The 17,362-nt window shown below is 35.9% G+C and overlaps 1 protein-coding gene across 3 annotated transcripts in view; it reads right to left on the minus strand.

Annotated features, from left to right (window-relative positions):
• Nucleotides 1-17,362, minus strand: part of LOC113997647 (U2 snRNP associated SURP domain containing) — a 46,445-nt gene that overhangs the window by 21,894 nt on the left and 7,189 nt on the right. The window contains exons 3-17 of one of the 3 annotated variants that reach the window (XM_027739674.2): nucleotides 15,004-15,102; nucleotides 13,796-13,910; nucleotides 13,261-13,394; nucleotides 11,224-11,291; nucleotides 9,840-9,934; nucleotides 9,724-9,756; nucleotides 9,536-9,618; nucleotides 9,152-9,317; nucleotides 8,513-8,724; nucleotides 7,530-7,573; nucleotides 4,261-4,365; nucleotides 3,018-3,084; nucleotides 2,767-2,930; nucleotides 1,415-1,577; nucleotides 840-919 (exon numbers count right to left, since the gene is read on the minus strand). In XM_027739674.2, the coding sequence (XP_027595475.1) occupies nucleotides 840-919; nucleotides 1,415-1,577; nucleotides 2,767-2,930; nucleotides 3,018-3,084; nucleotides 4,261-4,365; nucleotides 7,530-7,573; nucleotides 8,513-8,724; nucleotides 9,152-9,317; nucleotides 9,536-9,618; nucleotides 9,724-9,756; nucleotides 9,840-9,934; nucleotides 11,224-11,291; nucleotides 13,261-13,394; nucleotides 13,796-13,910; nucleotides 15,004-15,102 (1,628 nt within the window). Of the gene's footprint in view, nucleotides 1-839; nucleotides 920-1,414; nucleotides 1,578-2,766; nucleotides 2,931-3,017; nucleotides 3,085-4,260; nucleotides 4,366-7,529; nucleotides 7,574-8,512; nucleotides 8,725-9,151; nucleotides 9,318-9,535; nucleotides 9,619-9,720; nucleotides 9,757-9,839; nucleotides 9,935-11,223; nucleotides 11,292-13,260; nucleotides 13,395-13,795; nucleotides 13,911-15,003; nucleotides 15,103-17,362 lie in introns of those variants that run through there. The other 2 variants (XM_027739665.2, XM_027739691.2) reach the window with 2 other exon arrangements.

The raw sequence follows: 17,362 nt of genomic DNA on the forward strand, positions 1-17,362 counted from the left end.
CTGTGAAGGGAGATCTTCACATCTGCTGCAGTCTCTTTATACACCCTGGAAAGACTGGAGGATAATAAAAGGAGTTTTACAACCTTAAATACAATGAAAGAATTGTCTCAAAATGCAATTTGTATTTTATTTTTTTTTAAATCTTAGTTATGTTTCTATTCTAGTTTACTCAGTGAGGCTCTCAGTGAAAGCACAGTGAGCAACAGCTGCCTAACTTCCCTTGAGCTTCTCTCAATGTGCAAAAAATAGACCGGCACAGCACAGACACACTGCAACAGGAAACATCAACTGCAACCTCTGGAGTTCCATAACATGCTGAATATTTCCCATCATGCTGCCATAGCATCTGAGAGACTCCAGGAGTAGACACAAACATCTAGTAAGACAAAGATACAGTCCCTCGGACATATGTCCTAAATTCTGCTCAGCACCTTAGAAATTAAGTACATAATCCCCTCATACCTTCTGCAAAGTTCATGGGGAGTTGAAACACCTACACTTTAATAAAAATAAATCTGTTTCAAAATTTTACTTCTTTGCATGAATTCTTTGCTATACCACATCTTGAATATTAGCGACAGGCTCTTTCTGTAAAGAGGCACATGCATTATTCTCACCTTTATGGAGTTCCATGCAAGTGCTCCCTTACATAGGGCATTACCAACATGCTACATCTTATACATTTTCATGCAAACAGATATAAATAATATCAGTCTGTAATAACAGCATCATAGAAAAGTGTGAATTTCTCTACAACCACGTTTATCCAGAGATGTACATACAGAGATGAATATAAGAATGTTTTTTTAACTGCCAATTGCCTAAAATATTATACTTACAATTTTCTATAGTAGGAAGCATTGGCAACTTTAGCTGAAGAGTTGTATAACACATCTGACACCAGATACAATCTTGCAATCTGCAATAAAGAACCTTCAAATTAACTCCAGTTTTAATTATCCTGAGAACATGTGCATGTTTCCAGAAAGGATACGAGACAGCTTTAACTGTCTAGAAGTACCTAATTAGAACTAAGTGTAGCACAGCTATATTATTAATACACATGCTAAGAGGAAATTAGCCCCCTGTTATGCTTGAGGGTACTAACTAACATATTAACACAGTATTACAAAGGAGGAATCACAACATTCTAATTTTAACTGCCTTGTTTGAACAGATCATTATGCTGTTTTCAACTTCACAGTAAGGCAGAACATTGTTTACAAGCAAGTCCAGAAAAATTAAAAATATGTAACAAAATTCCAGGAAGAAGCATATTTAAATCCAAGCCCATGTTTTAGTACCAAACCTCAACATTATCTGAAACTCATGAAATAATGCTTACAAATTACATGCTCATGCTGCTAAGTGAGCTCTTCCCCCCAAAAAACAAGAATGTAGAAAATCTACACACCTTCTTAGGAAGAGGAGTCTTGAGAATGGACAGTGATTCTGTGATGCAGTCAACAATTTCTTCAGCAGCTTCCGCATTATTTAGACAGAAAACCATTGCATCACCAATATCATTCTTCCGAGGGGTTAATCCCCGGAGAATTTCCTCTAGTTTGTCCCTCTGTCTGAAATAGCAGGAATTTTAACACTTTCAATATAAAGTTAAAGGTACTTTTGGGAATTTTCATTTAATGACGTTTTTTAATTTTCCATCTTTAGAAGAAAAGCAATTTTAAATGTTTTTATATTCCATTACCTCAGTTCTTTCAGTGGCTCATGAATTTATGCATCAACGTTACATAAAGTGCAAAAAATTCCCACTCAAGTCTTGACTACATAGAGAAATCAAGGAAAAATAACTGAGAAATACTTAATGCAACACATCAGTTTCTCTAAGAAGGTAATTATCTTTTTGGATTTAGTTTAAGCCTAAACCAAACTGGCTAAATCTAAAGCATTAAAGTAATTTCTGCTACAGAGTAAGAAACATTAGATTCAGAAAGCCAGTAAAAAACAATTACATCACATTTTCCCTGATCTCCATATTTAGAGAACATTCTCAAAAAAGTATCTTTTTGAGACTTTCCAAAAGAAGGTATAAGAAATAAATTGTGAATTAAAACCTTCAAAACTATGACTGGTGTAGTAACTATGCTGAGAAGAATAAAACAAGAAAAAAAAATCCATATGCTAATAACAGTTGGAACAACTGTTGGAGCAGCACAATTAAGAAAACCAGGTCTCTATTTCCACTAGCACAGCCACCCCCAGCACACTGACAATTCACAGCAAAGAACTCTGGTGATCTGGCTCTTCCTGCTTATTAACAACTGTTCCCAATTTTAATTCCTGATCAACAGCATCAATAAGTTTAAAATTATAATAACTGTTTAGCTCATGAAGTGTTGGGAAAGGTGCTGTATATCCTCACCTACAGACAGCAACAGAAAGTGAGGAAAAGCTCTCTCATCTTCCCAATCCCCTTCAAATTAAGGGTTAGTAAAAACTGGAATGAAAGGACTTGTTGTTCAGTGATGACAAATCTAACCAAATCCAGAACATATTTAGCAACAAGTATGATCAAAACAGACTAACTGAAAAGCACTGAGTTTAAGAGACACTCAGACACATAAATAATACTATGACAAGTATGACAACATTTTAGGGATGATATATTAAAAAAATATACAAAAATATACAATATATATATAAAATATAAAAAAAAAAACCATACAAAAATACACAAGAACCACAAGAGGAAAACCAAGCAGATTAGCAACTAAAACATCACTATAAATGGATGGTGGTACATACTCTTCCTTAAGTGCACCCTTCTTGTTCGGTTCCTCCACAAACGCTTCCGTTTCTTGCTCTTCAGACATCCCATGCAAGTATGGATTCAGTGGGGGTGGCCTCCAAAACGACCCGTTTTTGAACATACGGAAGTCTTCTGTCCTCCACTTGGTTGGAGCATCTCCCTACAAAAAAAAAACCCAATTTTTATTTTTGTCTTCTTCTAATTCACTATGCTTGAAGTTATGAATTGTCACTAAAATTCTACTTGCCTGAAGAATTGAATAAAGCTTCCACCTATAATACACATGGGCTGGAGTCTGGTTTTCAAATAAAAACCTAAAGCAAACCGCAAAGAAAAGAGATAAAACATATTACAAATCATTGAATGGAAGCAAATTCAAAGGAAGCAATAAAAACAAATAACCAAATCCTGTTCAGAATCCTACCTTAGCCCCCAAGTGAACACCAGACAGCTAAAAACACCAGCACCCACAGCACAGCTGGGCAGAGCATGTGCAACTGTTACACACACACACAGTCTGCAAAGCAGAGAGCACAGCTCCACAAAGGCACACCGTTTCTCAAAAGTTAAAAGCAGAACAGGGTCAGCAAGAACAACTGTGCAACCTCACAGCAAAGCAGAGGAATCATCAGTGCCAGGAGTCACTACAAGAGCAACTGCAACCTCAGCACAAGCAGTGCAGGAGCTTGTAGTTACACAGTTTGGTGACTCAGATCAAATACTAAATAACTTGAAGCTTTCCATCAGTTAAGTTGTCTGTCAGAACACTGGCAATATCTGTTGGGGGTATGGGGAGCAAGCAGCCCATTTTTAATGGCCAGGATATTTTGACCTGCATATTTTCTCATTTTATATATAACAATCATAGTGATGCACTTCAAACTTTTTGCAAATAAAGCATTGCTAAAAGGACATTTAGCATTTCCTTGAAAATGTTTTTCAGAGACTGCATTTCACAAGAAAGTTGGAAATTGATCCTTTTTTATTCTATTAATGACAAGAGCTGGAAATTCCCACAACTTCCCTATGTCAGCTAAAGTTTAATCCTATTTGCATTGACATCAAAGAAAAATTACTCCCAGCTCTTGCTAAAGGTTAGAAATCAGGCTCCAGGAAGAGCAGACTTCACATGGAGTTAAGACTGGATGTTTCGGGGGGGATTTTTTTCTTTTTCTAAAATGTATGCTACTGCTTCCACTGACTTTTCCCTGAGAAAAGTATGTGTTAAATGTCACTTATTTTATATATACAGAAATGTATTTTATGTTGTGTGTATAGTATTTTATTTATTTATATGTACACACTAGTAACAACTGGAATAAAAACGCATTCTCCTTTATAAATGGACAGCATAACCACTTGTACAGCCTAAATCTGCTCATAAAGATAGACACAGTAAAAGCAACTCTTATTAGTATTTTAAAAATGCCAAATCCTAACACCAGTGAAAACAGTTAGTGCTATTTCAAATGAAGCAATGTAATAAGCACCTGAACATGGGGTTGTTGATTTCTCGGTTCATGATCATGGCTTCGAACATGGGCCCTTCCCGAACCACAAACTCTATCATTCGATGGATCAAAGCGAGCAAATTCCTACAACAACAACACAGTTAAAGAAAAATTGATTCAGACCTAACACTATATAAAACTACACTCCACCTAAGATACTACAACTCTGCAGGAGATTATTTTGCTGTATTGTTAGGAAATCTGTATAAAAGATAAGGTAACATGGAACATATTATAGCTTTGCATCACAGACACGGGCATTCTAAGAATTCAAACATACCTAGCACTGGTGGAGTAAGAATTTAAGAGGAGACCTCTTTCCTGAATTTCCACAGCCTACAACCATCTCTTGCTTAGCAGAAGCCTGATACACACAAAAATGGGCAACTGAACACCAAAGTATAATTAACTATCAAAAACTAAGCCCTCATCTACATTGTCTACAAATAAGATTGAAGTGTCAGCTAAAGTTCTACAGGGGAACAAGTGGCTGAACATTATGCTCAAAATAAAACACACATACTTTTGAATATTCAATAGAAAGTGCATTCAGCTTTCAAACTATTCAAGTATGAAAGCAAAAGCAAATAGCCTTCTTGATGCCAAGCAAGGCAGCAGTTTTATAAAATTTAGATAATTTCCTTTTGGTCAAGACTCAACTATTGGCATAGACCAAAACTGTATCATTTCGTGTCATACCATCCCATGTTTCCTCCCTCATACAACCAAGTGAATCAAATCACAATTAAAAAAAATAAAAATCTGCATCATTTCATTCAGCACTGCATCCTGAGACAGGCAAGGAGCAGATGTGAAGTGCACATTTTTCAAGCCCCATCTAAAAATGAAGAGTCCCTTCTAAGCATGGTAAGAGCAGACACTCATGTAAGCTTTATCAAAAATAATGATAACCAGTTTCCACTCCTTTGGGTTTTTCAGAAACAGGGTCCTGAATTTTCAAAATAGGTTACCTACAAATATCAAAAGCTTCATAGCTCGTGTCCTTTGAATGTGATGCAAACAAAAAAAAATATACAGATTTTTACATTTTTTAATTTATTTTCTTAAATGCCACAAATGGATTTGGTTTTTTACATTTCTCTAGATTTCTTTTTAGCACTTTTTTAATTATTGAAGTTCAATAACTGCTACATTGAAAAGCTGAAGAATTTTTTATCACTTCTTAGTAATGTGACTATTTTCTACCATGAGTATTCCAAGTTCTGCCACAGATATAATGCACTAGATCAAAAAAAATTCAGCTTAAAAATGTTGTAATAGAAACCTGTCCCTGTCATCTGCAAACTTAGTAAATGTTGTTTTAGACCATCTAGCATTGAATCTGCTTTTACCTCAAATATTACACACACAAAAAAAATATCAAACAGCTTTCAGTTGATTTTTCCTCTCTGCTTTTTATAATCCCAGAAACATTGTAAAGAGGACAAAGTCTCCACAATTCTGTAGCCATTTTATTTAAAGCAGTGTTCTCAAAGTTTAGTGTTATATGAACTGTATTTGAAAACATCAGTAAGAAACAAATCTACAATTAGCTTTGAGCTATTACACCATCCATTTATTTTTAGGCAAGTCCAACGTGATCTTTTCTGGCTTCCGCAGAAAGATGTCACTGGTAATCATCTAATTTGTCTTTCATCCAGTAAAAAAAAAGTTGTGTAAGAGCAGCTTATGCTTGAACAAGAACATCTGCTTTGTGATGACCTCAGATGTATGAAAACAGATCCAGTACATCCGATATCTGAAAGAGGTTGTTAAATGCGTTTCAGTGACTACTTGGAAGCGAATTTCTCAGAAAAACCTCTGATTGTATATACTCAAGGTTTTATGCTTAAAATACTAGGAAGTAAAAAATGTTAAAAATGGTATTGAAAATTTTTAACTAAAGGAGAATAAACGCATTATCCCACTGAAGTCAGCTGACATTTTTGCATGATGTGATGCACTGTGTAATAGCCTTAGCAACTCTGAAAGTCATTAGGAAAAGAATAATTAAAAGTATCTTCAAATACAATTCATTTAACATGAGTTCTTATCACACTTTATCATATTTTGAAATGCTACAGTAAATAAAATGGACACATCTTTTTCTCTGAAAGCTAATTACTCTGTGAGCACTGCACAGTTTCACAAGTACTTGTTCTATACTCAATGTTTCTCAAATCAAGACTCCTCCTGGCCACACTAATTATTCAAGTCTCTATCCAACAAAAACTGTCTTGTCCTATAATTTCATCAAAAATACTAGTGCATTTGAGCATCTATTGGCAAGTATGTTAATGCACTATAACTAGTTCACAAATCTCTTTCTGCCCCCCCCACACACGCAAAAAAAAGAAAAAAGGGACTTTGTGACAATTAAAACAGTGTAGTAAAAAAACGACAGTTTAAAGTGCATTATTTTAAAATGTCATTTAGCATAAGTTGGCCAACAAAAAAAAAGGTTTTCAGTTATAATAAAACCACATTTATTGGAGCCGATCGTACCAATGTCTGGTCAAAAACTGTATACTTTCCCAATCCATCCCATGATGTTTTCCTGGTCCCCCGCTGCCGCAGACAGTTCAGCTGGTGTTGCTCACCAAGGCCAATGTCAAAGAGAATTTGGTAATCTTTTGTGCTTCTTTACTTTTAAAACAGTGTTGTGTTCCTATGTTTGGGAAAGGGTTTTAGCTTAACTGAGCAAGAGTATTCCTAGACTAGTGTGAAGGCAGGAGCAGCGCTGGGGACCAAAATAATTCCTTGCAATAATACAAAACTACGTTTTCAGGTGACCAAAATTATTAACTGCTGCACATTTTAAAAAAACAGGAGAAATCAAAAGTGATTTTTAATTGAACTGGTTATAAAACATATAAGTGAGAAAAAGAAAAAAAAATTAAAAAGCCCCACAGCTGCATCCCAGTCCTCAGAGGTTTATGCCAGGACTTATGTAGTGTCTGTAAGACAAGCTATTTCACCCTAGTGTTCACTCACAAAATTACCCTGCAACTATCTCTAGTGCTCAAATTAAATGCAAAAGATAGTTACTTAAATCTACCCTCACTAAAGAAGAGTTATTAAGATAAGAAGAGTAAGACTGTAAATCACACACATTCCTTTCAGGTGTCATGAAAGAACCATTGCTCAGTCAAGCCATTACCTTTTCCTCAACATCACCATTTTTCTTTAAAATTCCGAAGGGGAAATTTTCTATATTTAGATCAGTAATAATAAAGAAAAACATGTACCTTTCTGTTGGGATAACCACTTTGACTATGGCTTGCGACAGAGTCTGTATATGAAGTCACATCAGATAATAAACATAGAATATGTGAGTATTGTTAACAAGTAACAAGCAAAAATATACATATGCAATGAAAATACTACACATCTATCACAAGTTTGCAGGCAATCACTGCTGTGAAGTTATAACTAAGCAATTACACAAAATGCAAAGGTTGTGTCAGCGAACCATAAAGGTTCGCTAATTGCAAAGTATCAGAACATTCCTGTCAGAATGTACATTGAGGCACTGAATAGGAACTATGCTGAATATAATTAAGAAAGGAGTTCTTAAGTTTATGAGAAAATTCTAAACTATTTGACTTGGATCACGTTGGTATTACTTTATTCCCAAGTCTTATGGAAAACAGCCCTGACAATTAAGTGTCATTCAAAGAATCAATAAATTCTTACAAATGTAAATCAAGTTGGTTTGTGATTACAAGATACTTACCCTTTTATCAGCTAATATTCCAGAAAAAAAGTTTGAAAACTGACTCCATAAGTAGCATAAAATACTTACTCAATGTCCAGATTAATTACCTTATACACAACATACATCAACTCCTCTAGTGCAAAACTAATGCTACTCAAATTAAAATGTAGGATTTTCTCTAAATAGAACAATTTAGATACCGCAATTTGGCAGCCAAAAAAAGGGGGGGACGTAGGAGAAAAAAATCCAGGGAGCCTGGAGGGGGAAAATGATAGCCAGATTTTAAGCAGCACTAAAATTAATCAAGAGCCAATATACTGTCCCCTAACACAGACATGAATCAGAGCTTCAGGAATTAAGTAGGTTCCCTTGGGCTACAGCAGGGAGCCAGTGAGTTTGCAGACTAAGGGCCGCCAGAGTCAGGCTGAACAATGCAAATCTATGAAGCCATTGCAATACTGTCACAGATGTAGTATTTAACAATGAGATATGGCCCAGGGTACTGTAAGTTACCTTCTCAAAATCTTCCTTGTTTTTTGGTGGTGGTAACATTGGAGCATTAGGATTCTTCAATCTCTCCCTGGGCTGGGCGTTAAAAGGCAGTCCTGACGGAGGAGGTGGGAGGGTGTGCTCCATCATGGAAGGCGGAATGTATATTGGATGTGGTGGAATAGGTACAGCTTTGCCCCAACCCAGCTTCATTTCAAACGACATGATCATCTTGCCTGAAAAAGTGAAAGGAAAACAAACCCATCACGTTATAAACTGGCTCTGCATCACTCAAGGTTTCTCCACGTAAGTGCAGCATTTAGGTTTGCCTGCCATGGTTTACCTTTTGCTTACGTGTTTCGTGACTGTATCACATCTATCAGACTACAGCATGTGCAAATGAAGGCCTAGGACATGAAATGTTTTATTAATCTTCCCCCAGTATGTGTTCAGGACACTACAATACACTGTTACTCTAGTCTGACAACACTCAGCTGCCAGTAAAAAAGACAGTGTAAACTAAAGTCACTGCCAGCCTGGGATCTACTGGAGTTACAGAATATGTATCACTAGTCTGATAAAACGATCTGAAAATGAGCTTACAGTTCCTCCTCAATATTCCTACAAAGATTATTACAGCTCCAAACTGAGAAATCCATTTACCATTTAAATTCTTCAATGCTCTTTCAGCATCTCTCCTGTTCATAAAGGCAACAAAGCCACAATTTCTTTCTCTTGCTCTTTCTTCATCTGTTCTTGGCCACATAATTTTAACACTCGCTAATGGTCCAAAGCGTCCAAATTCTTGACATAACATCTCTTCATTCATCTACACAAAAAAAGGTAAAAATTTAGCATTTTGCTACTTTATTTCTATGACATTTGTTCATATTATTGTCCAGTTGTTGAAATTTTAATTTTTTCAGTTTCTTGAAACACAACACTTCATTGATACCTTCCCAATGCAATCTACTGCAAAAAATAAGAATTTAAATATTGCATTTTTAACTGAGCACACTCAAATTTTTGAGATATGATCCAACTTACCTGGGGATTAATGTTGCCAAGATATAAATTTGTTGTGCTTGGATCTCCAACATCATGTGAACCTGGTGCATAATCATCCAGTACTAAAATGACAGAGAAAAAAAAAAGAAAAAAAAAGAAGTCATAATCCCTGCTATGCATTTAAATGACAACATTAAATTCAGTAAGAAAAGAATCTATATTACCACCAGATGATCTGTTTCTTCTTGAAGGAGCATCCACTAAATAAAAGGAAGAAAAATATGTACCATTTAGTCCACAAATTTTGTAGCCCAAACTAACATCAAAAATAACATCTACTTACTTGAGCGACGCTGCCCATCTGAATCAGACTGGGGTGGTTCAAAACGACTCAATCTACCTTTTGTTTTGTGTCTTTCATCACGCTCCTCTTGTATTCTGCAAAACAAGTTGGATGTAAGTAACAACTCAAAACCATTTTGAATTTTTTTTTTCTAAAATTTTGATTTAAACAACTTTAGAATTATGAGAATTCTTAATATTAAACGACGGGTTTGTTAAAAATTTCCAATTGCCAATATGTTTGAACTTCTGTTTCATCAACTGGAATGATTCCAGCTGTATGTTTCCTCATTCATACTGTCAGGGTATTTTATCCTCAAACAGAATTGACTTGGTTTGAGAAGCAGTTTGCAAGACCAGAATAAGAACTGTGCTCTGAAAAAGTGACTCCAATTCCACATCCAACTGTCAGAGACCCACTGCCCATTGAGATGACTTTTCAAGATGCACACAACTCTTTAGTGTCTGTTCCTCCTGCTACCTTTTCTAAGGCCACATCCACGGGCACACACAAATGACTATTTCCAGAACATACAGGATTTTGTTTCAGTTTATACCTCTGAGGATAGTACTCAAAACAGTAACCATTTGGTTCTTCTGATATGAAGATATTGTGCACCAGGAATACAAGGTTGTCCATTCAACTCATTGATACCAACGAACAGGCAGCAGTGAAGCTCAGATATTACTGACAAAAGCCATGTATGGATTTAAAATGTTGCACTAATTGTTTTCTAATGCATGCAGATTATTTTGTTTTCCATCTTTAACATCAGGATAAATACATGGTACTCAGTTGCACTCAATATATGTGCTACTCTTTCTGTTGTATTACACATTCAAAAGTGAAAGAATCTGCTTTTTCAAGCATTATTCAGTTTGGTTTTAATGTTACACAAGTTGAAATGCATCTCTAGACTTCAACTACAACTCTTATTTCTGCATTACCACAAAAGCTCAACCTCATACTGGAATTCCTCTGGATATACTTTAGACACACTGACAAAACCTATTCTTTCCAAGTCTGACAGATATTTCAAATTCCCCCCAGTCTCTGCTCCCTCCTTGTACTGGGTTTGGGGGGCAGGTTTTGGTACTGGGGGGTTACAGGGGTGACCTCTGGCAGACACTGCCAGAAGCTTCCCCTGTGTCTGACAAAACCAAGCCCAGGCAGCTCCAAGGTGGACCCAGTGCTGGCCAAGGCCAAGTCCATCAGCAATGGGAGTGATTATGTGTTAATTAAGTTATTTCACAAGCATCTGGGGGGAAAACAAAATAAAAACCTTCAGGAAACAGCTCTGCACGAATGATCCCAAATACTGTCTGTAAAACAAGGCAAAAACCTTGGATCTTCTTTATTTACAGTAAAAACTAGTCAAACTTACTGCTTTAATTCTTCTTTAAAAAGTTCCAAATTACTCTTTTTCTTTTCCTTCTCTCCTTTCTTCAACGGCTAAAATTAAAGATATGTAAGACAACATTTCAGAAGACAAAATGAACAAAATTAAAAAGCATAAGTATATAACAAAACTTTAGATAATTTCCATGCATATTTTACCCACAGCTTTCAAACGAAGTAAACTACAGGAGAAAAAAAAAACCAAAACAAAACACCAACCAAACAGACTTGAAAACATTCAGACTGAGTGCTATCAAACACAAAGCTAGAAAATATAAAATTAAGGATAGTTTAAACTAAACTTTGTTACTTCTCATTCTTAAAATGCAGCATGTGTGATCAAACACTCTCTACAACATCCAAATTTTAAATAACTGAAGTATTTTGTCAGTTTGTTCCACTTGGAAGCTAAGATGCTAATTAGGCTCCTAGCAATCTGTCATGCTCTAATTAATTTGATAGATGTGTGTACATATATATGTAAATTATTTTACATATATATATATATATTCAATTATTTTATCCACAAACATTCTATTTGAAAAGAATTTCCTTCTCTTGCTTCCTTTTGGATGTAAATACAATCTGAATAAACAGTTACTCTAAATGGTTCAAGATCCTCAGAAAAAACTCTTGAATGACAAAGAATATGGATACTGCAATAGTACTTTTCTTTAACAGTAATATATGTTCCTGAACTAACTCATGTGAAATTTTATCTTCAACAACATTGCTTTCATATAACCAAATTTAAATGAAAACGTTTCCAATAGGCAGACATACAAAATATTTATTGTGTTACACACTACATCTTTGGAAAAACTGGACTTCCTACTCACCCCAGGCAAAGTTGTTTGTTTGTTTTTGTTTTTGGGGAGGGTCTGCCAAATAAATAAAATCATTTTTACCTCATTATCTTCAATCACCATTGGACAAGTGAGGGCAAGTGAGTAAACTGATTGCATTACTTCATAAGTATTTATGACAAGTTTGAAAAGCAGTAATATTCTTACAGTACAAACACTTGCATATGACAGAACAGAGCTCAGCATAATAAAAAAATGCTACAATTCATCCCTGTAACTGTAGAGCTTTACATACAATGAAAATCAAAACTGCCATCCAGTATTACCCCACTAGTCTAAAACTGAGAGTTGTTTAAAGCTGGAAGGAGGTTGGGATGAAACTGCCCACAATTATCACATTACATCTCATTTCCCACCCTAACAGGCAGCATGGTACATGTTTCACTTAAGCTTTAAAATTGTAGTAAGCTCTATCAAAAGACTTTAAGACATCCAAGAGACTCATTACACATCTACAGCAGTAACAGTAATCATATGTAATTATCACTTGACTCGAAGACCATGTTTGTTCATAATATTTCCATTATTTTTATGATGAAATCTTCATTTACAAGAAAAAAAAACTATCAAACCATGCAGAAGACAAACTAAATTAAATAAAAACAAGGTGTTCAGCTTAAAAACTGTGCAAGTTCTACAATTTATTTGTACAACTCAAAGAGAGACTTCTAAAGAGACTTCTCAAATTTCACCACAAAAAAAAAAAATAAATCAAAGAACCTCATCAAGAAAACCTTGGATTAATGCAAAGGTCAAATTATTTTTTGGGTTTAAGTTAAAAAACCTAAAACCAGATGGCAGTAAGAACTGCTTCTGAAACTTCAGAAATTCTCAGGACTGAAGATGCTGTTACTTTCCAACAGTCACTAATAAATTAGCATCCCTGAGAAGTCTGTCCCAGTTAACAGGAACACAGCACAAACCTGGAGCAGCCCCATGGCCGGGCAGTACCAGGTGCATCCTGCTGGACACAGGGCTCCTGGGCCTCTGCATTTCACCTCCTTCTTATCTGCCATGGCATTAGGCACAGCAAAATGTCCACCTTCTTTCCATAGGTGATAAATGCAGATAAAGCTACTCTGCAAGATCACACAGCCCTTTCTCTAAGCAATTCTAAATATGTCAGTGTGGGGTTAATATTCAAGCAACAAACTTACAGGCTTTTTGGTTTCGATCATGAGGAGGGATGGAGGCTTCTCGTTCGATGGCTGACTTGGTTGATTTTTTTGATCTGAAAATCGTGACGAAGGCTTATAGATTTTACCCCGTTTTTCATCTGTTTCATGCTCCTCTGAAATTAAAGGCAAATTAAAAGCAAATTTTACTAACGAATGCTGCACAACGCTGTTCATTAGAAAGAACACTGTTCTTTAGTCTCGGTCATTCAATTCAATATATAATTTTATTTAAAAAAGAGATAATAGGAACTTTACATAATTTAACATCTTTTAATATGAAGAAAAAGAGCAAAGATTAGGTATTTTAAAACAAAGCATTTTTTCCTCTTAAGTTTAAAAGACAAGTCACGTCACTGCCCACCTAAGTGAGTCAAAGCATAGAGCAGATTTTAGCACTAAGTTTTCTTTTCTGCTTCTGATGTAACATACCAATTTTAAAATGCAATTCAAAGCCAATCTCCATCTCTACTCAAAGCCAAATGACCCACCACCCCCAAAAAAGGATTAGTTATACCTTTAGATGCATTAACGATTCCTCCTCTTACAAATGTTTTCACTTTACCACCGTCACCTCCTTCAAAGGCAGCTAGGAATTCTTCATAAATTTCTGCAGCAGCCTTCTCATCCTCCTACACAGCAAATGTTCATCTATTTACTATCATTGCAGAACAACCTTCACTAGACAGTTACTCTTAAATTAGCTATGTGACAATCCTTTTTATTTTCTAGAATTCAAGCTACAAACGGCATCAAAGCAGGTTCAATTTTAGGCAATTCAAATTTCTGAGAAGTGTGGGAAGAACACGACACAGAAGACACAAAGCCAGTAAGGCCTCCAATATGACTGTTCCCTCACAAGAGTTTACACAGCAATTTAACATTCAAAAGATGCCAAATAGAAAAGCTCTTATCAAAGACCAGCATTATGAGCCCGGAGCTTTGCTGACCTCAGCATGAGAGAACAGTGCCCATTCCTTCCTACCCATCACAATCAACCCACGTGGCCGCAGAGCAACAACAGGATCACCTTTCTGTATTCCCCAGAGAACAAGTTACTTCAGTGACTTAAGCTGAGACACTGAATTTAGCACTGCCATGATCTTTAGGCCAGTATTTCCAACAACCTGGTAGGAGATAAGCCACTGAAATACAGTATGTGGTGTGTGTGTAAAGTTCAAAGCCCAGTATTTCCAAATTCACCTTAGCAACCACCAGCTACATATTTCTAAAATTTGGACATTCCTGAGTAATCTAAAATGCAGCATCAAATTTTAAGATTTGTATTAACTCTAAATGAAGCCATTACACAAAATTATGTTTTACAGAATAACAAGTATGTGTACTGAACCTATTTCAAAGATGACAGGTACTCTTTCAAATGACTGAAATTCAGTGACAGAAAGCAAATGAAGAACAGAGAATTATTCAAGGTGATGGTTGTCCCCATTTCTGAGCAATATAACAACCAAAAGATTATTGTAATTCCTATTTCAGGAAGCCAGAGAACTTGATTTCTCACACAGAAGGAAAGAGTAAGCCTCTCTCTATCTTAATGCCATGGATACCAGAAACAAATTAAACATGTAAAATACAATTCACTCTCATTCTTTGAGAGCTACAGTTAACAAAATAAAGGTATTTGGAGGTAAAGCTGGTTGCAACCTAAAAGCAAACTTATTTCAGTTCTGCATACAAAGTAAAATTTTCACTGTACACCATTACCTTCTTTTTCAATTCTTCTTGCTCCTTCTTGCTCAGAGTCCGTTTGGCTGCACTCATTTTGCCAATACTGAAGGCTTTAAGTTTACTTTCCATTAGAGGCTGCAAAAGAAGTCAGAAAACAGACATTAAACTGTTTACAAAACAGTTAAAATAATGATACTGTTGACCTTGATCTGGACCAGCAACTTAAATAAAACAAAGAAAAGGCTTCCTGTACTTATCTCTGAAGTTGTTATTACCTAATACAACTAAAACCAATTAAATCTATGTGGGTTTTTTTAAACAAATCATCCTTGGTTTAATAAGGAAGCTTCTGATAGACCCATTCAAACACAGCTGAAATCTGAAGGGCACTTGCTGTAAGAACCTGGAGATCTTATCCCTATGAAATGGAGTTAATAAACCTTCAGAAACACATGCTTTGCACGACAGTACCCTTTTGATCATTGCAGTTTCTGAAAAACAAAACCAAAAAGCCAATGAAAAAAGAAAAGTTCTAAAAGCATTACTGACTATTTTTGCCAGAATCATGTTTGTGCAAGGCTGAACAGGTGTAATGGAACAACAAACTGGATGCTAAATTTCAGTTGTACTTCAAGGTAAAATGCTTGAAGAAGAAAATGCATTCTAGAGGTTTTCAGCTACTAGGTAAATAAAACAAAAGACCTCCCATTCAACTCCTAGATTCTTTGGAATTTTTTTCCAAAACCCTGATGAAGGAGCACTATGTGTAACAGTAATTTCTGGAGTATGGAATTAAAATTCTTAAGATTTTATTCAGGGAGTTAACAGAACTCAACTGTCATATTACAAGAAAATTTCTGACACCAACTGCAAAGAGTTTCCTCGAGGAACAACTTTCTTTGTAAAGAGTTTTACTTCTAGTATCAGCTTCCTAGTCGAAATTTTTTTACAATAAAAAAAGCACAATGAAAAACAAACTGAAATATCTCCAGTTTATAATCCTTGCTTAGTATCACAAACACCTCTTAGATCTCTGCCAAGCATATTACCAAACAGCTCACATTTCTTTGAGAAGTGTTCCCTGCTTCATCACTGAAAGGAAAGCTATCAGTTACAAATGAATGCAGCCTTGTTTGTGAAGTTATCTGGTTTATGACACCATGTTTGTCAACATGAGCTGCTGAGACAGTTTTATCAGAAGCTTTTAATGCATCTGCGTGTTTTTAAATTTAATAAAATCCAGTTTTCCAGCTGTCTGAGAAACAGCTTATATTTCAGTCTGACAAACAATATACAACCTTGGCAAACGTGGGCATATGGCACAGCACTGCCGACAGAACAAATACCACACTCCTACCCAAGGCTTATCCTGGCATCAGAAAATAATCTCTGCCATTAATGTTACAGGATACCTGCAGGTCAGCCACGTGAGTGTATGTTCCAGTGACATAAGGGAAGCAGCTGTGAGATAAAAGAGTTCTGGCACTAAAGATCTCCTCGGTTTTGGAAGGGTCTCAGGAATAAAAAACAAACCAAGACCTTCGAAGTGGCTGGAGCAATAGGATTGAACTAATGTTAGTTAGATTCCAGCAGGCAATTGTAGCATTATTATTACCCATTTACAGCTTCACAGAACTCCTAACAATAGAACTATACAAAACTTGAAGGCCTTCCTCCTTCAAAAAATGGAAAAAAAAACAAGAAAAGGGTAAAGCAAATGACAGAAGCAAAGAAACAACTTGCAGCTGAGTAATCAAATATCTGTATGACAACAAACTCCTTAAACAGAACACTGCATTGACTGTGAAGTGGCACAAAGTACTGAAGTCCCAGTTCCTTCAACAACACAAAACATTCAAAAGAGATTTTAGGGTAATTTTCCAAATTGTAGCAAGTAAAGCAAATCAATAAAATGACCTACTTCTTTAGGAAAGATGTCTGCTATCACCACTTGAATAATGCTATCTTACAGGCAATTTAACAGCTGGTAATTGACTTTTGCATACACAAAATCAAACTGAAATGTTGAAGAAAATCCAAACCACAGAATGAATTGTCTGGTTTTAACTTTCTGTTTGGCTCCTCCTGCCTATTTTCATTTTAGCTCAGAAATAGATGGGTCTTCGTGCAAAAAGCCAACCCCACAACCAGGCATCTCTTATTTTCACCTATTCCTCAGTGTAAGAGACAAACCTACAGAGAGTCCTTACAGCTCCTTCCTGTCCAAGGATCTATTCTGAATGCAATACCCTGCAGCACAGCTTCCTACACTGCTGGTTGTTTTGAAAGTTTCAAGGAATATTTTTAAACATGAAAATCAATGGTTCATTTGCAAACACCTACAGGTTACATATCCAATGCACCAGGCTCTGCCTGCAGCAAGGAGTTTTCTTTA

This window comes from Pipra filicauda, unplaced genomic scaffold (genome assembly GCF_003945595.2).
Source record: "Pipra filicauda isolate LSUMZ 115617 unplaced genomic scaffold, ASM394559v2 scaffold126_size2276778_pilon, whole genome shotgun sequence".
Taxonomy (NCBI): domain Eukaryota; kingdom Metazoa; phylum Chordata; class Aves; order Passeriformes; family Pipridae; genus Pipra; species Pipra filicauda.